This window comes from Hipposideros armiger, unplaced genomic scaffold, assembly GCF_001890085.2.
Source record: "Hipposideros armiger isolate ML-2016 unplaced genomic scaffold, ASM189008v1 scaffold_28, whole genome shotgun sequence".
NCBI classification, from domain to species: domain Eukaryota; kingdom Metazoa; phylum Chordata; class Mammalia; order Chiroptera; family Hipposideridae; genus Hipposideros; species Hipposideros armiger.
The window spans coordinates 987,564-1,009,418 of record NW_017731378.1 but is presented as its reverse complement, the minus strand read 5'-3'; the positions used below and the strand labels follow the sequence as shown (position 1 = coordinate 1,009,418).

The following is a 21,855-nucleotide window of genomic DNA, read 5'->3' as shown; positions in this document are numbered from 1 at the left end:
ACACTGGCAGTGCAGTGGCAGTTATTCTGGCTAAAGCTTTCAATGAATTGTGGTCCCATAACTATAAGAACTCAGGAATGCCAAGTAGACATATCTGGGGCAAAAGCCTGAACGTAAAGTTTAATGTGAATGCTTCAGATCAGAATGTCTCTTGATCGACCTAATGACAGGCCATGTCAGCACCTGGCCTTCAAGAGCTATTTAATGTGGGATGTTTGAGGGAGAGGTCTCTGCTCTCAAAGAGTTCATCTCTATTATTAGAAACAAACAGCTCGCAGGAAGCAGCCTGTGGATGGTGCCATGAGAGAGATACAGAGGATTTCTGCCTTGGGGATAATAGGTTCCACATTCAATGCCTGCCTGCGCCTCTCCTTCAGCTGACATGATTTTAGCTGAAAGAATCTCAAGTCTCCTAAGAACCAAGAATCTTATTGCCTATTCTGAGAAGAAATGAGTATCATTTTTTTTCCTTTTTCTACATACTGCTTTTTTTTTTTCCATCTCTCTGGGATAAACTTTTTCTTTGATTTCACCTTCATTAAATCCTATATCAAAGAAAAACATTGGCATCAAGTGGCATGCTTTCAGAGAGGTGTCACTTAATGTCAGCCAAACAGAATGGCTCTGAAAATACTTAAGTCACCCGCTAGTGCTAAGACTTTAACTTCACGTCCCTTTTGGAACAGACCACATTCTGATACTTCATCTCCGGATTCAGAGCTTGGCTGGTGTGGAAAGTCCTGAGGGCTGAACTGACCGCCACCTGACCCCCCACAACCTCTCTCTGATGGTAACTGGAAGCACCACATTTATTTTGAGACATGGACAGATCTGGTAAAAGGAGCTTTGGAAAAACCCTTAAGCCTAAGAATTCTGTACCAAGACTTCTTATTCACACATTCAAACACAAAATCTGAAGACCAGTTTTCTGGGACCAAAGGGCCATTACCCCATTTATCTCACCCAGCTGAAGACATCTAAGTGTTTGACTTCCATACTGCTGATATTAGTTGGTACCTGGAGGTTTTGAAGTCTGGTCGACAAGATGTATGTACTCTCGGCAGGTTTCTATTATCTTCACTTGTTTGGCATCCATTAAATTCGTTTCTTTTTCAATAAACCACCCTACGAAAGTTCCACGCTTATTAAAAGATGACTTTCTAGAGGAAAAATTGGAAGCACTCTGAAAGTTCAAGATGTCTCTTCTGTAATCCTTCTGCAAATCTTCTATATCCCTCGCAGAAAGCCTGCCAGCTTCCGTTTGATGAGACTGCTCATTTCATGAGTCGGTCCCACTCAAGGGCTAGGTGGCTCTGATTGTAGGAAAGACCCTCTGTTTCGGTGGCCAAAGGCCTGTGTTTTCTTCCCATTTTTACCCTTGTTTCAGAAAAATTAAGTAGAGTAAATCTATATATCCTTTATAACAACTTTTCAATATGTCTCCCCTTACCATTCTAGTCTCCAAGCTAAACGCGCTTAGCTCTTTCAGCCACTCCTCAAATAGCCTGGTTTACAGATAGCTCACTATCCTTGCCTTGGTATCCACTGAGTTTTGGAGCCTTATCTCATATGATTAGCAGTTCCATTTTCTCACCTCAGACAAGCTTAGCTGCAGAGGTCTGAGAAGGAGAAGGAAATATGAACATTGTGTTATTACAATTTACCTCACCAACACAGAATAGTGAGATTTTTAAATCTTTGCCTACTTTATAATGAAAAATAGTATCTCTATTTAATTTGTATTCTTTGAGTATTAGTGAGGTTGAAATTTTTTAATGTCTATTTTATTAATTTTCTTTGCTTATTTTTATACTGGGGTGTTATCTGTTTTATTAAAGATTTGTAAGGTTTTTTTTCTAATATAAGGCAATTAACCCTTTCCTATCTATTATATGTGTTGAAATATTTTCTCCGGCATTTTATTTGCTATTTTCCAACAATTTCATTTTTAGGGTATTATCTTGGCATACAGAAGTGTTCCCTTTTTACATAGTTAAATCTATCTTTTGCTTTGTGACTTCTTCTGTTCCACTTACATGTGTATGTATTTATATTCCTGAAATCAGATAAATAGGTATCTTCATTTTCTCCTAGTTTCTTTTCTGTTTCATTTTTTATATTCATTTCTCTAATGCATTTGAAATTTGTTTCATTGTCCTATAAGAGGTTTAAAAAAAACATTAGCAGTTATGCTGTTCAAGTTAAGAGTGTGTGAAGAAACCTGTTAACCCATGCAGGGCTTCAGGTGCTAGTTTTGGGGGGTTTTTTTAATTGGGGAATTGGGGGATGGGAACAGTGCTGGGGAATCGGGGGAAGGGGAACAGACAAATTGCTATCCTTTTGTTCTTCAGTCTAGTTGTGGAGGACATTGCTTCACTGGCCCAAGTTGGCACCATCATTGTGCTCTTCCTGGGTGAAGCAGATCAGTCGTCGGCTTCTGGACGGCCGCTCACGCTGGCTGCTGGCTACACACGGTAGACCTTAGCAACCCACTGCAGCTGGGGCTGCAGCCTACGCTGTAGCCGGCGACTCTCAACAGCCCAGCTCCAGGTTGAGCTGTTGTTCAGCATCTTAGCTGTAGGGGGCAGTGTCACTTGCCCTGATATGTGGGATCTGAACCGGGGCCCTCTGGCATCCCAAGCCGGCTCTTAACCAACACGCCACTCAGCCGGCCCTTCAGGTGCTAGTTTTAAAATGCTATTTTTAAAAAAAATCCTTTTTTAAAAAATAAAGGTTAGAAAGACAAGGCTGTCCACTTTCTCCACTTTTATCCAACATAGTCCTGGAAGTTCTAGCCACAGCAATCAGACAAGAAAAAAAAATAAAAGGCATCCACATCGGCAAGGAGGAAGTAAAATTGTCATTATACGCAGATGACATGATACTATATATAGAGGACCCCAAAGACTCCATCAAAAAACTATTGGAACTAATAGACGAATTCAGTAAGGTAGCAGGATATAAAATCAATACTCAGAAATCAGTTGCATTTGTATATACCAATAATAAACTATCGGAAGGAGAAATTAAGAAAACAATTCTGTTGACAATCACTTCAAGAACTATAAAATACTTAGGAATAAATTTAACCAAAGAAGTAAAAGACCTGTACTCTGAAAACTATAAGAAACTGAAGAAAGAAATAAAAGAAGATACAAATAAATGGAAAAATCTTCCAATGCTCATGGATAGGAAGCATTAATATAGTTAAAATGTCCATATTGCCTAAAGCAATATATAGATTCAATGCAATTCCTATCAAACTACCTAGGGCATTTTTCACAGAAATAGAAAATATAATCCTAAAATTTATATGGAACCAAAAAAAAACCCTGAATAGCCATGGCAATCCTGAGAAATAAGAACAAAGTTGGGGGAATCACGCTTCCAGACATTAGAACATACTACAAGGCTACAGTAATCAAAACAGTATGTCACTGGCATAAAAACAGGCACATAGATCAATGGAACATAATAGAGAGCCCAGAATTAAATCCAGGCATATATGGGCAGTTAGTCTATGACAAGGGAAGCAAGAATTTACATTGGGGTAAAAATAGTCTATTTAATAAATGGTGCTGGGAAAATTGGACTGACACATGCAAAAAAAATGAAACTGGACCACCTCCTTACGCCATATACAAGAACAAATTCAAAATGGATTAAAGACTTAAATATAAGACCTGAGACCATAAAACTTCTAGAAGAAAATATATAGGGTCTAAATTTGCAGACGTTACCCTGAGCAATATTTTTACTGATACATCCCCACAGGCAAGGGAAGTAAAAGAAAAAATGAACATATGGGGCTACATCAAACTTAAAAGTTTTTTCAGAGCAGACGAAGTGGCTCAGTTGGTTAAGAGCTCACTCAAGAGTTTGAGCTCTGAGCAACAGTGGTTCAAGTCCAGCCCGAGCTGAGCAGCCGCTGAGCTACCAACAGGTAGCAGGATGGCTCAGCTAAAAAAAAAAAAAAAAGTTTTTTCACAACAAAAGAAACCATCAATAAAACAAAAAGGAAGCCTACTGAATGGGAGAAGATATTTGTCAACAAGATATCTGATAAGGGGTTAATATCCAAAATATATAAAACACTCATGCAACTCAACACCAAAAAAACAAACAACCCAATTAAAAATGGGCAGGGGATATGAAGAGACATTTCTCTAAAGAGGACATACAGATGGCCAACAGGCATATGAAAAAATGTTCAACCTCACTTAGCATTAGGGAAATGCAATAAAAACCACAATGAGATACCACCTTACCCCAGTCAGAATGGCTATCGTCAATAACTCAACAAACAAAAAGGCTGACGAGGTTGTGAGGAAAAGGGAACCCTGGTGCACTGTTGGTGGGACTGCAGACTGGTGCAGCCACTATGGAAATCAGTATGGAGGTATCTCAAAAAAACTGGAAATGGAACTACCTTATGACCCAGCAATTCCACTCTTAGGTATTTATCCAAAAAAACCCAAGACATTAATCCGAAAAATTATATGCACCCCTATGTTCATTGCAGCGCTATTCACAATAGCTAAGACTTGGAAACAACCAAAATGCCCATCAGTAGACGACTGGATTAAGAAACTATGGTACATTTACACAATGGAGTATTTCTCAGCTATAAAGAAGAAGGAAATAGTACCATTTGCAACAATATGGATGGAATTAGAGAACATTATGCTAAGTGAAATAAGTCAGTCAGAGAAAGACAAATACCATATGATCACACTTATACGTGGATTCTAAAAAACTGAATAAATGAGAAATGTAAACAGAAATAGTCTCAGAGACACAGAGGAAAAACTGAGGGTTGCTAGTTGGGAGGGGGTGGGGATGAGGAGAAGGGGAAGGGACGAGACAATACAAATTGGTAACTACAATATGGCCTCAGGGATAGAAAAGACAGTCTGAGGAATATAATCAATACTGTTGTAAATATTTTTTAGGGGGCCAGATGAACTCATGTCTTGTTAGGGAGACCACTTCATAGACGGTGTAGAGGCCTGACCACTGCACTATATTTCTGAAGCTGATGTCGAATAATAATGTATGTCAACTATAATTATATATACATATAGTCACGGGACGTGGAGTAGAGTGTGGGAATGGAGTCAATGGAATTGTAATAGATAAGCATGATATCGGGGGTGGGAGGGCAGTAGATGGGGGAGGGGGGTTGTTTCTATGTGAAGGGTGAAAAAGATAACTATTGCATTGTTTCGTACACCTGAAACTAACGATAAAAAAAAAACAATAAGGGTTAGAATAGAGAGTCCTCATACCTAGAAGAAAAGGCCCTGCCAGTGCAGATGCAACTACATCATCTGCAGCCCTTTTGAAAGGCCACGCAGGGTCCCTTAAGAGGAAAGCTAAGCTGCAGAGGCGGGGAGCAGTCAGTGTCAAGAAAGGGGCCTGTGAGTGGGAAGTTTCTGAGCTGCCATGAGTGACAGGAAGGTGGTATTTACTCTGCTCAGCGACACTCAAGTTAATGTTCTACTTCAGAAAGTCTGAAACAGGCACCGTAAAAGTAGAAATATCAATAGAAACATGTATGGGTATACATATTTATAAAAATACTTATACTTAAGGCTCTGAGTCAGTCTGAAGAAAGAAGTAAATACCAGGGGTGCCAAAAAAAACATACACATTTTAAGAGATGTTATCTGTGTATTACTTTTCGAAATTGAATTGAATTACGGTAGCAACGTGTAGTATGACGTTCACTCCAAAGATGGCGTTGATCAAATGAATGCCGGCGTCATTCATTGTATTACAATTGTAATACAGTTTTTTTCCTTTCTTAAAATGTGTATCCATTTTTTTGGTATCCTCTGTATATAGAGAAATGACCCTTACAAATCTTCAGTCAATGTAAGCTTACTCACTGAAACTTAGAGGAGTTTTGGGTGCTCATTTGAGGGTGTTTGAGGCTCAGAAAGAGATGGATAGTTTTAACCAATGTATATAGCGCTATCTAAGCAAATAATTATATACATAAGAGAAGATGCAGTAAGGGTACTGAGTGATACATGTAGTCTCCTTAGTTCCTCTTGCCTAACGAGAGCTTGAGGCACTGTGTATAGGTAGCGCTCTGTGACACAGCTTGAGAGAAATCGAAATGACTTTTTACAACCTGCACTTGTAGAAAAGGACAAAGTTGTTCCTCTGAGTGTTAAAGAAACACATCATCATCCGTGCGAATGTTTCACCTGATTCGGTTCTTAATCCATCCTGTAAAGTGCCACACACTCTTCCCCGAGGCGCATGCTCAGTCTCAGCAGTGTGCACAGTCCAAGGACAAGTGAAATGAAGCGGTTCTATTGAAAGAGCAAGAATGCTCATTTCAGACTAGTCAACAAAAAGCATGCCTTTGAAAAGTTCACATCTTCCTTTTAAGTTAAAAAAAAAATGCGGCCTCCGGACATGGTGCTCTAAAAGAGTAAGAAAAGCTGGTTTTATTCAAAATAAAATCAGAATGCAGTGGTTAGAAAGCTGACTCCCCTCCACCCCCAGCTGCAAACATAGTCCCCCTCTTTCCTCTACCCCTCGTGCTTAACCATGCCTGCAATTCAAATTACCTGGGGAGTTTTTAAAATCCCAGTGCCCAAGCCTCACCCCAGACCAATTAAACCAAAAATCTCTGGGCTGGGACCCAGGCACCAGTATTTTTTAAAGCCCCCCAGAGAATTCAAATATGTGGCCAAAGTAGAGAACCATTGTCCCCTGAGAAAACGCTGGAACAAGATCCCCGCTGATTTGCATCTTTGATTTCACCCAGATTCTGTTCTTCATTGAGGCACTAAGCCATTTGCCAAAGGTGTGAACATGCCATAAACCCCTGGGGGTTCTCTGTAACTGAGTGGAAGGATGTGTATGGCTCCCCAAAGGTTTTCTTGTTTGTTTTGTTTTAACTCCCAGATTAGTAATGTACAGATCACTCTGCAGATTAGAGCATCATAAAATGCTTTTATATTTTACAGTCACTTGACATCTTAAACCAAGATGTTTAGGAATCCAGGGTTTTTTCATGGTTATTTTCTGAGAGGTTTTCATTTGTTTTCGGCTCCGGAATACATTTGCTTCCAGCCCACTCCCAGCAGCTGGAACCTCTCTGCATAGCTGTCCATCAGGGCTGCGGCCTCTGCTCCCCACCTCTGCTCACTTGGGGGACCCTCGTTGCATGCACAGATCTCCATTCTGTTCAGGTGCCTCCAATGAAACCCTGGTAAATGCGCGCTTTAGGGTAAAGCTAACATGTTTCTGAGCAGTTGATTCTAAACCGAGGGACAGGGAAGCAGAACACACAGGCAGCTCAGGTGGCCTTCGTCTTCTCCTTTCTCCACCCCCTCCAGAGGCTGTGGTTTGGGTGATGGACACACACAAGCCCCAGGGAACTGAAAAGTCCTAATCCACCTCATCCTGAGAATAGCGCCTGGGCCCTGAATCAGTATTTCTTTGGCTGCAGAACATCGAGAGCCTGTGACAGGATGTGGTTCATTCCAAACAAGGGGCTGGAGCACCAGCCTGTGCTCTATGCCTGTCAGACGCCAGCAATCCCCAGCAGACCACCCCTTCCCTGCTCATCTTTACAAGAATGAGTCAGTGTCCTCACTCTGCACTTTGACCTCTGTGGGCCCTGGAACACAACCTGTGCCACCTGGGACGTCTTATTCTTCCCTACTGAGGGTATACCACTGCACCTGGTATTGTAGAGAACACCGTCAACATCTGATAAAACTTAGATATGTGTCCTTTTGATTTAACATATTTGAATAGAAATCATGGGAGCCATAACCTAACAGTAATGGAACTAAACTAGGGCATGGCTCATGGACTGTATCTCATACTGTTACATGTGGAAAACCTATCTGTGTGCATGTGCATGCACATGTGCATGCATGCGTGCACACACACGCACACACACCACACACACACACACACTCCTGCCCTCTTACCTGACTTCATCTCACCTGCAGACTGCCTATAAAGACGATACTCCTGCAGCCCCTCCACTGCCTCTTCCAGCTTCACATAGTTGGAGCTGCAGAAACCTGGTCCCTTCTCCCAGAGGATACTTTAACTGCAAGACAAGACAGACCACAGGAGGGTAAATATAGGCAAGTGGAAATGTAAAGAACGGAATCTGGGAACTCCTCAGGGCTGAGGGCCATTGAGCAAGAGCTGGGAGAACGAGCCACACGTCTAGGAAATGCGAGCAGGAACGCAGACTTACTAAAGCTCCGGACCATTTGGGGAGCGTGGCACATCATCTCAAATGACTAGAATAGAGATGCTTTATGGAGTGAGGGGAAAGGCCACAAAAGTGTATGAGGGCTAGAAGGCAGAAGGCCTTGAAATCCAGGCCAAGAAGTTGATTTCCCTTCTGTCTCTCTCCTTGTGTAATGTGTTAATTACTGTGTGTCTGACCACATATTTGCATGTTTCTGGCTTAGCGGGGTAAGGACTATGTCTATTATAATTGAATCTTTACAATACAGAGAACAGTAGGAATATAAGAAATGTCCCTTACACTCCACTTGTGAATGTAGGTGGTCATGGCACCGATTCTTTACAATGGGAAGGGAACAGAGATAACCACATATTAATGTCTCCATGGGTTTTATAGCTGATTCCTGTTGTGTCCTGTGGTGTGAGTGTGATATGTCTATGACATGGAGCTTTGACATGGTCAGAGAATCAAATTTTCTTCCCAAACTGCCCCTACATGATTCCCTCATCTGTTGGGAGTTAACAATATCAATAGAAATCCAGGTTCCTTAGCTGAGCTCTCATCTTGTCTGTCAAGTGTGTTAACTTATTTTACACCATTGGAAGAACACGGTGGAATCCCAGTGTGGCTTGGACAATTATTATGCAGACTTGACTAGAACACAGATCAAATCACGACCCCCACACCTAACTGAAAACAGAAAAAGCCTACCGTATTTGCCGGCGTATAAGACGATTTTTTGGCCCTGAAAAATATGCCTCCAAGTGGGGGGTCGTCTTATACGCCAGGTACACTTCAGATAGACTGCCCATAGTGCTTGCCCCGTGCCATAGTGGCCTCCCGATGCCCGCCCACTTCATTCCACATACCGTTCAGGCATCAGCAGCGCTGCTGGGTGTATGCTCGGCTGTTATGCGATTTTGCTGTTATGCGATTTTACCACACTCGCAAAATCGCACACAGCCGACCATATAACAAACTCTGTATTTTGAGTGGAAATGTTAGGGGGTCGTCTTATACGCCGAGTCGTCTTATATGCCGGCAAATACGGTATATCCCTAACAACTCACCTATAAAATCCCCCAGCTCTGCTTGCATAAAGGTGTCCTCGTGTCTTCTCTGCTCAGCGATACAGAAGCTGGATCGATACTCATTGTTTCAAGATGCCCTCAAAGAGCAGGACGAAGGGCAAACCATCTTATCAGCCTCCAAATGTCGCAGCAGCCAGGAACTTTATATATGATGTGGGCTTTTGAAGGGGCCAGGGAAACAGGAAGCTTTTATCTCTATTTTCTTCTCTCTTATAGTCTCCTCTCTATAATAACAATAGAGGAAGGGATTGGAGTGTCCCACCAGCCACATGAGAACTAGGGAGGTTGACCGAGTGGAACTTGACAAGCATTGATTTGAACTACGTATCATAGGCAAGAAGGCCCTGGATGACGTGGTATTGAAAATTAAGAAATGAAAACTCGATGTAGCAGGAAAAATGACTCCTGCACATGGTAAAATAAAGCTGCGAAGGATGCGTGCTAAAAGGGGGCGGCAGACAATGTGCCTCTCTTCCGGCTGGGGCTCCCAGATAAGGCCCTGGTGGAGGAGGCCACATCCTATGGGGCCTGGAGGAAAGAGTATGCTTTTTGACAAATTCTAACCAGATTCCAGGCAGAGCAAAAAGCAACAGGAGGAAAGCTGCAGGACCCACTTGGGAGGAAGCACACCTCCCATGACCCATGAGGAGTAGGAGCGGCAGGAGAGGGTCATGAGCATCCCACAGCCTTTGCTCCAGCTGGGCATGTGGGGCCAGGGACACTAGCCTGTGGTGGCCACTCCTGAGCAGCCCTCTCAGCGGGGTAGTAATCACTCATGGCCCGTTTCACATGAACTTCCTCTAAGCTACACCAGATGCACAGCCTCTCCCAGAGCAGGGGAGGGGAGCAAGGCCCTTGTGTCCTCAAACCTGGCCAGGCTCTCTCTTGGCTCTAACCTGCCTCTGACCTGGACAAAGGAAGGCCAGCTGCACATACCACCTTCCTAACCCAGGCAGGGGGCCTCGAGGGGGCAGCTCGGGCCTCGGGGGGCCTGTGAAGCACACACAGGTGCGTGGCCGGCGGGGTGGGCGGAGGCGCCGTGGACCTGGGACTGGAGAGCAGGGCGCCAAGTCGCTCAGGCGCCACCAGCCCTGCACCTGCGCGGATCCCCTCTCTGCACACTGGCTGGGAAGCCCGCACCACAGGCAGAAATCACAGCCCAGCTTCGCACATTTCCTTAATATTAGCCTTATTCCAGGTAGGGCCCCAGCTGAGTGGACCGCAACGAAGTTTTTGTCGGAATTTGATGGATCTGTGTTTTGTTCCTCGTAAGGCCAAGCACAGGGCACAAGCCCCGGCCATCCCGCGGCGGAGAGGGAGGTGTGGGGGGAGGGGGCAGACGCACGTGCTTCAGCTTCCTGGGAGCGACCGCTTAGCCCGGCTCTGTCGCGCCGTTGTGTAGAACAAGAGTGACCTCTAGTGGCTCATGGGGAGTCGGAACTAGGAGGTGTACGGGTTATTGAGGAGTAAAGTGAGCTGGTATCCCCTAAACCCCGCCCCCCCATATGCCCCCCAACACACACATACTCACATACTCTCTCAAGATGTTTATTCATTCTCTCCCTCTCCCCCAACCCCTACTTCTCTTTCCCTCCCTCCTTCTCATCATTTTACAACCCGGAAACAGACCAGAGCGGCATGTCTAGGCCTGCACATGTCATGCTCAGAATCCAGTCTCTGGCCTTCCGGTCCAGTGTCACCCACCTAAGTTGTAGCGCTGCCACCCGCATATTTATATCCAGTCCTTCTTTTATTGAGCATCTACTGTGTGCGTTGGTGGACAGGAGAGTGCGGGGTGAATAGGACAGACGGTCTTCCTGTCTGGGGGAGACACTGACACACAGTCAGCAATTCCAATACCATGTGACGAGTGCTGAGACCCGAGATGTACTGGGCAATATGGGAGCATTTTGGAGGGGCGCCTGACCCAAAGGGCAAGTGGGAAAAAGAAGCTGGAAGAGGGGAAAGAATGTGAAGAAGGTTTTAGGCAGAGGCAACATGTACAAAAACCCTCAGATTAGAGAGATTGTGATTGGAGAAACTGCAGCACGGAATAAAAGGAGGTGGTCGGTGGTAGGGAGCTGGAATGGGTAGGAGCTAGAATGAGCCTCTAAGGAGCTGGAAAACTACGTAAAAGGTCATGCTTATGGGCTCTTATCAGAACTTTGGACAATGTTCTAAGATTAGCAGGGAGCCACTGAACATTTAGGTAGGTCAAGGTCATGATCAGATTTCTATTTGTGCAGGATCACTCTGAACTTGACATTAAAGTCTGCCTCAGACTAGCTGTTAGGCTGTGGGCCACCTGCCTGAAAAATGGTCAAGCCAGAAGGAATGTTAGAGTTCATCTAGTCTATCTTACAGGTGGAGAAACCCAAGCTCAGAGAAGGCAAGTCACGTTTTCAAAGTCGCTCAGACAGAACTGGTTATCTCTTAAGTCCTTTCACCTCCCATGCAATGCCCCAAGTATGCCAGTCTGAACCAAACACTAGGTCCCGAGACTGCTCCCAATAATACACAGACTTCCCCTGTCTCTGCCCCCACAAAAGTCCACCCGGAGCCACAGACCAGAATCCAGCCAATTATCTTCAAGACTGTCAAAGGGCATGCTCACTAGACTTCTTCCGAGACCTCAGAACAGAGGAAAGCTTGCTTCAGTATGGCCAGTAAGAGCCATAAGACATGAAGACCAGAGACTGTAGACAGGTGGCGGGGGGAAAAGAGTGACCCGTCCAAGCGGCTCCCACAGAGACCTGAGGAGCAGAGGGCTTGACTCCAAATTGAGGCATTGAATCCCATTTCAAATAGCATGCAAAATAAAGAAAACAACTTTAGGAATTGCAAAGTAACTCAGACTTTGTGAAAACAAATGGTGATAAAACCCAGTTGTCCTAATATTTGGATAATTAAAATGCCCTCGGCAGCTAGGGAATTAAGAGAAATAGTTCAACATAGTCTGGATCATTTAGCATTTGGTTTGAAAAGCCATGGGCAGTAAGGAGGTCCCAGAATATGATGAAAATATGATAAGAAAGGTTTTCAAAGAAAGAAATACGATCCTGGTGAGTGCCATCTGGAATTGGCGAACAACATGAAATAGTAGAATGAAGTGTCAAGAGGTCTGAATTTGAGACCTAGCTTAGCCACCTATTAGCTATGTGACCTTGCCCAGACCACTTAACCTCTCTGACCTCATCTCAATAGTGAAGTTACAATAATAATAATAATCTTGCCCTAGGTGCCTCCCAGGGCTCTTTAGCAATCACAAGGAAAGCCAGATAGGACTATGGTGAAAGGCAGCGGTGCAGTCTCAGCTCTACCATTGCTGGCTGTGTGAATTAGGTGAATTTTAGACCCCTCTAAACTTTGATTCCTTCATCTGTAATATAGGGATGCCAATATCTGCCTTGGTCGATGTAAGGACCAAATGCAATAATCAAAGTAAATCATAGCATAGTGACTTTTGCATAGACAGTGCTCAATAATCAATGATTTTTGTAATCATTAACATGATTAGGTTTGCAAATTTACAAATTGTTCAATGCAAGAAAATGAAAGATTACTGTAACATTTAGCTTGACATGACTTCACTGGATAACAGGATAAATATTAAAAGAAAAACGTAAGCAGGAAAAATAGAATGGAAGTGGTAAGGCACACAGTCCATCTTTATAATGAAAGGACTTTGTAGAGAAGGACATAGGAGGATTCAAGTTCTCACAAAATTAACTCATATTGGCTTAGCTCAGAGATGGTCATAGAGATATTTTTTAAGGATGAAAAACACGAGCAATGATCAATGGCCTCGTGTCAGGTTAGGATAAGGAATCTAGTGAGTGGCTGTAAGAACCAGTGATAATTCAGGTCATATCTAACATCTCCAGAGCCACTGAGAGCAAGAGTAATTGGTACATTAATGAAATCTGTAAAGACACTCAGCGAGCCTCCAGGGAGCCTCTTTAGAACTAGAGAAACTCAACCCAGGAAGACCAGAAATAATGCAAAAGAGCCTCAAAAGTCCATTCACTTGTTCAGAAAATATTTCGTCCTTACTCTGTGCCAAGCATCTTGTTAGGCACCAGGGATTTAGGGATAAAAGACAAGGTCCCTATCCACACCAAGCTCACAGTCCAGTGAGGGACAGAGCGAGTAAATCACTATGATTCAGTGAGGTGGTTATAGGTTAAGTGTGGGGCACAAGAGAGCCCAGAGGTGAGGCTCTGAACCCAGGGGTCAGAGAAAGCTCCCGGAGGGAACCACACCTGGGCAGGCTCTACAAGGACCAAAGGAGCTAGACCAACAAAGAGAGCTCCGAAGGCAGCCACCCTGAAGCTGAACTGCAAGTCGTTTAATTCAGTCATGCTGGGGCAAGGGCGCTGGCCTCTCAAAAGTAGGAGGGTCCCTTTGCAGTGTCAACAAATGTCATAGCCCTTTCACATTATAGCAATTGTCCTTTTAAGATCTCTGTTTTGAAAAAAGCTCATGATGCCCTTGTCCTCCCAAAAAAATCTTATGGGAATTTTATTGCAGTTTTAAATCAACTTGTGTCTTACTACTCCCAACAGTGTCTACTGGCATTCACATCTGAAAGATATTTACTGCACTTTTAATGAACTTGTGTATTCTAACCCCAACGGTATCTGCTTACATTTTCATTTGAGAACTATTCTCATCTATCTGCAAGACTTACTAGTTTTTCACTGTAAAACAATCTTTGTTCAGGCATATATTGATGAAAGCCTTCCGGTAACTGCCACCACATCCCACACCCTCCCCCAGAGGTCTGCTATCCACAGGTACCTGGCACTGCAGTACTGGCAGGACCTGAGACTGGAGAGGGATGGAGCTAGACTTCATTGTCCCCATTCAAGTGGAAGGGATGGGGAGCTGGAGAGCTTGAAGCAGTGACGGCAGCAGACCTCTCGCTCAACAATGTGGCAAGCGAGAGGGTGAGGGTCTAAACTAAAACAATGGCAGTCAAAGGAACAGACGTGAACAATGTTAAAAGGTAGAATTGATTGGACTTAGTGACCCTAGAGATATGGAAACTGGGCAAGAGGCCTCAGATGACTCCCAGCTTCCCGTCTTAGGTAATTGGACGGATGGTGGTACCAGCACAAAGATCAAAAGGCGGAGAAAAGGACAAGGTGTGAGTAGAAGATTTGACTTTGACATAGTGACGTTGAAGTTCCTGTGGGACAGCTAAGTGGAGATACATAAATCGGAAGGATCTAGACTGGAGGTACAGGTTTGGGAAGCTTCAACATGTGGATAAGAATCAAAGTCCTGGGTGTGGCTAATAGTGCCCAGGGGAGTACGTAGTGTGGGAAGAGAAGGTGTCCAAGGACAAAGCACCAGGAACCCCAACATCTGAGAGGCAGGTAGAAGAGAACGGTCCCCTTGAAAAAGAAACAACATGCAGAAATGAAGGAGGAAAACAGAGAGAGAGAGAGAGAGAGAGAGAGAGAGAATGAACATGGGAGCCAAGGGAAGAGAGGGCTTTAAGCAGGGAGCCATGGACTTGTCAGGGCCATAGAGCAGTCAAGTACAAGGACCAAAATGTTTACCCATAACAGCGATGAAAAGAATAACGAAAGAATCACACCGTCACCCATGTATATGGCTTGTTATGCTTTCAAAGCACTTTCATATTTTTACATCATTGCATTCACACTACAGCCTAGATAACATTCTTATAGATGCAAAAATTACAGGAAGTGAGGTTAAGAGATTTGTCATAGTCATCTAGCTAGTGGTCCGGCTCCTGAGTTAGAGATCAGTCCAGAATCGACCATGCTCCCTGTTCCACACACCCGAGTTAGCTTTTTAACCAACCGACAGGGAAATCAGAATGGGGCCTGTTCCAGAATAACTACTCGTTATTAGTATAGGCAATCAAAGACTTGCCTGTCACGCTTGGTTTTGCACCTCCCAGAGCCAAAGATGTCAGTACTCTGGGATCAGCTGAATCTAAATGGGCGTTAATTCCTCAAGGGGAGGGCTTGCACCTAATTCTGTGTGGAAGAGGGACCATTGAAGGCTTTCAAGTAGAAACGTGATATTTATATGAATATGGTGTGGAAAGATTAATTAGTATTATTGAACTTGTATTTGACGATGCATAGGTCTGATTGTTGGGTAGTTACGCCATCTGAAACAAAATAATGAAATTGCACTGTGAAGATGCGTCTGGGCTGTTGTTTGTAGCAAGTAGTCGTCTTCAACAGAGAGGGTCACTCAAATTTGGAGAAAAAGCTCCTTGCATATTTGGTGAGGTCAACACCTGTCTCGCATCGCCACACCTCCCAGAGGCAGGCCTGGCTGTCCAAACAGGAGTCCCCTTCTCACTCATCCATTCCTCAGCCATACCAACAAGAGGAGGGGGCTGCCCTCCCTGGCCTATCAGTCCTGGCCTGGGCCCAAACTTATTCATGTGGGCTCAGGCCTGGAGCTGCTTCTCTGCCTCGCTCTCCACTGGGAGCAATTTACAACACACTTATCTCTGGGAATTCACTGCTCTATTGGGCATGGGTCTGATTATCTCTCTCTAAACCTGTCTATCATTCACAGCACAGAAGGAACACTAAACAAAGACCTCAGTATCAATTTCTAACATTTTATTTTCTTTACAGCTCAGATGATATCGCTGCAATGTTATCACACTGGAGGTTGGGCAAGGCCCAGAAATAGTCATCACTATGTAGTGCTGATTTTCTGAGGGTAACTGACAGCCTTCTTTCCAGCTGGTGGCCTGGTTCTGGCCTTTTCTTCTGACCTGTAAAACTGAGCTTCGACCTGGGTACACGGCTGTACGAGTCACTCCCCAGTCAGGAAAAATCGGGACGTTGTCTGGATTCTGCACCACAGACCAAAGATGGGTGATCTGTTTCCCCTTTGCTCTCGATGTGTACCACATACATGGCCCCCTTCTCAGGGTTGAAGATGGCTGGCACACAGGAAGAATAAAAGCCGTCAAGACAGATGAATTGTGATCACAAATGCCTCTTTCATCACCTACTGTTGCTAAAATAGAAACACCCATTAAATATTAGATATGAAAAGCTCATTGTCAGATTAGGAAAAGGAGAGTTGTTAAAGATATGTCTCTGTCCTTCAGAACAACCCGATACAAGTAATATGTCTGTTCTCTAATTTGTCAAATAAATTAATGAAAATTTCAAGTTAAACAGGAGATTTCTGAAATCATTTTAAGCCTGTGCATCATTCCACAGGTAAAAACTCTTTAGGTAGAAAAATCAAACTGAAGTGCTATTATGATGTTTAAAAAATTAGGCACGAGATACTTCTCAGCTTCTGCAGCACAGAGACCTGTCACTTGTCTAAATGATGCATCTGTGGGACTAGACTACCTGTGTTCAAATCCTGGCTCCCAGACCTACAAGCTGTATGACCTTGGGCAAGTCACTTAACCACTGCAGGTAAAATAGGAATAATGATAGTCTCCTCCTCAGAGTGTTGCTGAGATGCTTGAATTTATTATTAAAATCAAGCCCCTAGGTGAGAGCCTGGGCATAGCAAGTGTCAGTGATAGCTGTGCACGTATTAGACAGACTGGCAGCAGCCTGGGGCTGCCCCAGCTTTGTCGCAACGGCTCCCTTGTAATGCAATGCTGTTTTTCCTCACCATAGGTCAGTGCAGCTGAATGGCCAGCCCTTAGTGATGGTGGACGATGGGACCCTCCCAGAATTGAAGCCCCGACCCCTGCGGGCCGGCCGGACATTGGTCATCCCTCCAGTCACCATGGGCTTTTATGTGGTCAAGAATGTCAACGCTTTGGCCTGCCGCTACCGATAAACCACACTCACCCTCATGAGGTGTCAGCGGGCCTACTGGACTGCTTTCTACTCCTCTGCCCCAGTGGTACCCTTATTTTTCAGACACCTTCTTAGCAACAAACCAGTCTCTGCTGCCCCATCCTGCTGGAATCAACATAGACTTGCTCTCCAGAAAGACAAATGTCATAGCATGAGCTTAGCCTACATAGGTCCCATCCACCCCAAAGGAACATGTGGACATCTTGTGTACCTATAGAAGGATGCAGGTATGTGTGCAGAGCTGTGTGTATCCTTGTATGTACCATGAAAACAACTCCCAGCACACTCCCTGGACAAAATGAACAACAGCCCGTGATCCTGGCCACACAGCAGAACTACAGACCTTAGCCTACGGCTGCTGCCCTCGGCAGAAGATGAGCAAGAAAAGAACCCGGCAGACTTTGAAGAGCCTGATCCTCTTCCAACTCCTTCCTTTGTTCCCTGCTGTTGCTCTGGGTTTCCTATCAGCCCTCTTCTCAGAGGGGAGCAAGTGGGTGAGTCAGCACTGGCCTGCTGGGTGAGCTGTTTATGTAATTTCCCGGCTGATGTATGAGTGTGTGCCTCTGGGTTCCTGACAGTGGCATCAATCACAGGCTATTCCTCTGGGAAGCGGGTGCTTCAGAAGTAAAATCGCAATCATATTCCAGGTTTTGTAAGAAGGTTCTATTCCTCTGTGAATCCGGATTTCCCCCGGGGTTGGAGTGGGAGTCAGGTAACAGTGTTCATTGAGTGGAGAGCAATGCATTCGGCACCACAGAAAGTAATTATCATCTGTCATGTGGCTCTGAGGGAGAGAGTTTTAGTACAAAGAGAAAGCACACCAAACCACCAGGACACATACACACACACACACACACACACACACACACACGCAGCAAATAATTAGACCTTCACATTTGAGAGAATATTTATTAAGAATAAGCCCTCAATGGTTTCCCTAACCAAAATCATTAAAAAAAAAAAGAAGTGTAAATATCAAAGGTCCTCACTGCAAGACACAACTAACTCTAACCTTTCTGCCTCTTCCCCAGTAGCTGCGTGCCTCTCAATGCGTTTACGAGGCAGAAAATCCAGTCTGGCTCTTAAAGACGACCAGGTCCATTCTGTCCCAGACCAGCTGATTTGATCAGTGAACAAAGCTTTTAGTTAGCCATCCTGGGGAAGGTGAAATCTGGAGATAGGTCTGATGGGCAAACGGTGAAATAGTAATTGGGAAGCTCCCTGTTGGGCAGGGGCGAGTGGAGTGAGTTGAAGTTCATGGTAAAGCCCTTCTATATGAGTCAAGGGGTGTGTGGGTCTTTACAAACAATCTGTAACTGAACTTTCTTTTCTGTGGATGTGATTTTCTTTGTCGGGATAAATGACAAAAGGATGCTTTTCTAAAAGGAGGAGATATTTGACAGTGTCGCAGGGTTCCAACTAAGACAGTGATACAATTTCTGTTGTGAAAGGAAAGGAATGGGTGTGGGGGTGGCGCAGGGTCGCTGAGGTCAGAGGCCAGGGAGACCGCCGAAGATGCCCAAGGGGTTAAGTATTAGAGCCAAGTCTGCAAAGTGAAGGTAAAGTGAGAGACAAGACGAAGATTAGACAGAAGAGGTAGAGGATTCTCAGCTTGGAGAACTGGGAATTTGGGAGAGGGAAGCCATCGCTCGTTTTAGGTGTCAGGAAGAGAGTGGGCTCACTTTGGACAGGCTTATTATTAGGCACAGGAAGAACAGCACACAGGAGATGCAGCAAGAAAGGGGGAGACGGAGGACCGGTTGGACCCAGATAGTGGGTGTCTCAGCCCGGACGCAGCTGGGAAGAGAAGAACAGACCCTGACATGCAGCCACAAGGCTACCCGGAAGGGCCCCTCTCCCCTGGGAGCAGGCATCTCCCACTGAAGCTTCAGCTCTGAGAGGGGCAGAGAGAGAAAGGAGGAGAAAGAAGGGGCAGAGGACGGGCCAAAGTGAGGAAGAGAGCGGAAAAGAGAAGTGAGAGCCTAAGAGGCTGTTTCTCCAAAGTTTTAAAAATCTGTGCCAATATCAAAATTTCATCTATATCCTGGTGCAGGCACAGCTGCAGAGCCCCTGATAATAACAAGAGTAACCAAAGGTCCCTGCAGGCCCGGCCCGGGCTAGTAACCTATGAGGTGTGGAGAGGGTCTATAGCTTCCCCAAGGTCATGCAGGGCAATGGGTTGCTGAGCTCAGAATAATCCAGAGCCCTTTCATTTAAGCACCGAGTCAGTGGCTGCCCAGTTCACAGACTCACCCCATCACCTCGTCATAGGTTCTGCTAATTCAGTACAGCCAGGACCTCCAAAGCTCCATTCAAACACACTTTCTGTAAATAGGTGTTGATTCTTCACTAAGCCTCCACACGTGCAGAACGTAGGCAGTTCCTGCTGCTTCTGTCTTTCTCTGTATATTAAATGCTGCTCCTAAGAGGTTTCAGTTTTGTTTTATTTTTTCAGTTAATAAAAAGGAGAAGGGAGTCACTGAACTTTATCTTTGGAGTCCTGAGATTCTAACTTTGCAACTGTCTCACGGAAGAAGTATTTACATTATTCAAAGGAAACTGAGAAATTTATTATAACATTCCATTCCGTAGAGCAGCGGTTCTCAACCTTCCTAATGCCGCGACCCCTTAATACAGTTCTTCATGTTGTGGTGACCCCCAACCATAAAATTATTTTCGTTGCTACTCTATAACTGTAATTTTGCTACTGTTATGAATCATAATGTAAATATCTTTNAACTGTAATTTTGCTACTGTTATGAATCATAATGTAAATATCTTTTTGTTTTCCGATGGTCTTAGGCGACCCCTGTGAAAGGGTCGTTCGCCCCCCAAAGGGGTCGCAACCCACAGGTTGAGAACCGCTGCCGTAGAGACTTTAGTACAGGGCGTATGTCCTGGATTTTTCATCTTGGGTTGGGGGGAATGACTAGATCAGTGGGAATCGCTCCTTATATAATGGACGCCCCATCACACTCCCCCCAAAAGACAGCTTGTGGCAAAATTCAGCATCACCATCTACATCAAGGGAGCAGCTTGCCAGCCTGGGCCCCAGGACGGAAGAGCTCATCCACTGGCCTCCCCAGATCAGATGTTTACTCTTAAAACAAGACAGGGCTGAGATAATCTACAACTTTAAGAACCACTTTGTTTTAAACCAAAGAATGGGCTTCAGAGGTGATTATTTGAAAGCATGATGATGTGTAATGAGAAGTCTGTGCCTTTTGTTGAGATGATTTTCTGCTGCTTCTGCCGCTAGGAATGATTTTCTCCTCTCTTATCGCAAAGGCTCAGAAAAAATTCTCATTGTTATTTGGAGAGAATGTCCCGATTCTTCTAGTGCCCTGATAAAGCTGCAACTGTGGGATGTTAGCATTATCTCCAGCTAGAGAAAAGCTTGGAAATACCAGAACTGAGCTACAGTGAGACAGAGGCCTGGGACTCCCAAAACTGCAATTCCCAAAGGCCCGCTAGCCCTCCCCAGCAGCTGGCAGTCCTCTGGCAGATGGGCACAGGACCTGCACCTCTGACAGGGCAGAAGTAGCTGGTGGATTGTGCCTGAGAGGCCCCCACTGGCCCTCAGCTCCAGGGAGCCTGTGCAGCCTCCTGGGCTGGGGCAGCGGGGAGGACCCCACAGGACTGTGAGCTGCTAAGCTGCCATGTGGCCCAGGCCAGGCCAGACCCAGCATCTGCAGGTGTGCTCTACCACGTGCACTCATCGTCCCTGTGTTTGGGATGGATGCATGATTCACCTTGGAAATCTACTGAGAGCGGCTTTATTTCTGAAAACAGAAGGGCAGTGTTTAATCTCTGCAGAAGCAAAGGTGAACCAGGTGGATCCCCTCTGACGGTAAAACCACTGGGACAGGGAAAGGCTTTAAAATTTTGGAATATCAAGAGAACAACCCAAAATAATGGAGCTGTGGCTTGGAGAGGGCAAGGGAGGAAGGAGCATACACATTTGTGCAGCATGGCTTCCTCCACGTCCCTGATCTGCAGCCTCAGCCTGGATGCTGCCAATGGCTCTTTTCCACTAACTTACTCGCCAGTTCCACAGCCTCACCTCTGCCAGCCACTCCATCCCCAGCCTGGAGCCCACTGAGAGGGAGTTAAGTTTTGATTATAGAAATGTTTGCAATCTTGTCTTAGGGTGTACTGGAATTGAACATAAGATAGCAAGGGGTTCTCAAAGAGAAACGGTGATTACAAGGCCCCAACAATTGGAGCATTACAATCACTGCCTCTGAGTTCTCCTAACAGGCACACAAAGGCTTCTGTATCTGCCTCCCTATCCCAGTCCCGGGTGGTGAATATTTGGGGAGGGCCAGAGAGGTAACTTATCCAAGGCCATCCAGATGAGCAGAGTGGCAGAGCTGTGACTTGAACCCAGATCTGTGGGACTCCAAAGCCCGCTGTCATTGCACCGTGCTCCCGCTCACTGGACTGGTGGTGGCCACCTTTTCCTCATCTCTGTGTTGTTCACAGCTGGCTTTCTTAATGCCCTGTATCTGCGTGGAACCCTAGCAGTGCCTTCACCCAGGACAGTCGAGCTTGGGTTTGGGGAAGCCACCTAGCAACTCTGATGAGTAGTGAATCGGGCTGTGACCAGCCTTGGCTGTAGAATTGTGAGTCCAGGCTCATCTGGGCCCACCAGCAGCCCTCCTGGTCTGCTTCTCTCCCTCTCTGTTTTTCT

At 45.1% G+C, this 21,855-nt stretch overlaps 1 protein-coding gene across 2 annotated transcripts in view; it reads left to right on the top strand.

Annotated features, from left to right (window-relative positions):
* Window positions 1-19,811, top strand: part of HPSE2 (heparanase 2 (inactive)) — a 575,409-nt gene extending 555,598 nt beyond the window's left edge. For both annotated transcript variants that reach the window (XM_019636465.1, XM_019636464.1), the window contains one exon: window positions 16,977-19,811. In XM_019636465.1, coding sequence (XP_019492010.1) covers window positions 16,977-17,142 — 166 coding nt within the window. In that variant the 3' untranslated portion in view covers window positions 17,143-19,811. The remainder of the gene's footprint in view (window positions 1-16,976) is intronic.
* The last annotated feature ends 2,044 nt before the right edge of the window (window positions 19,812-21,855 follow it).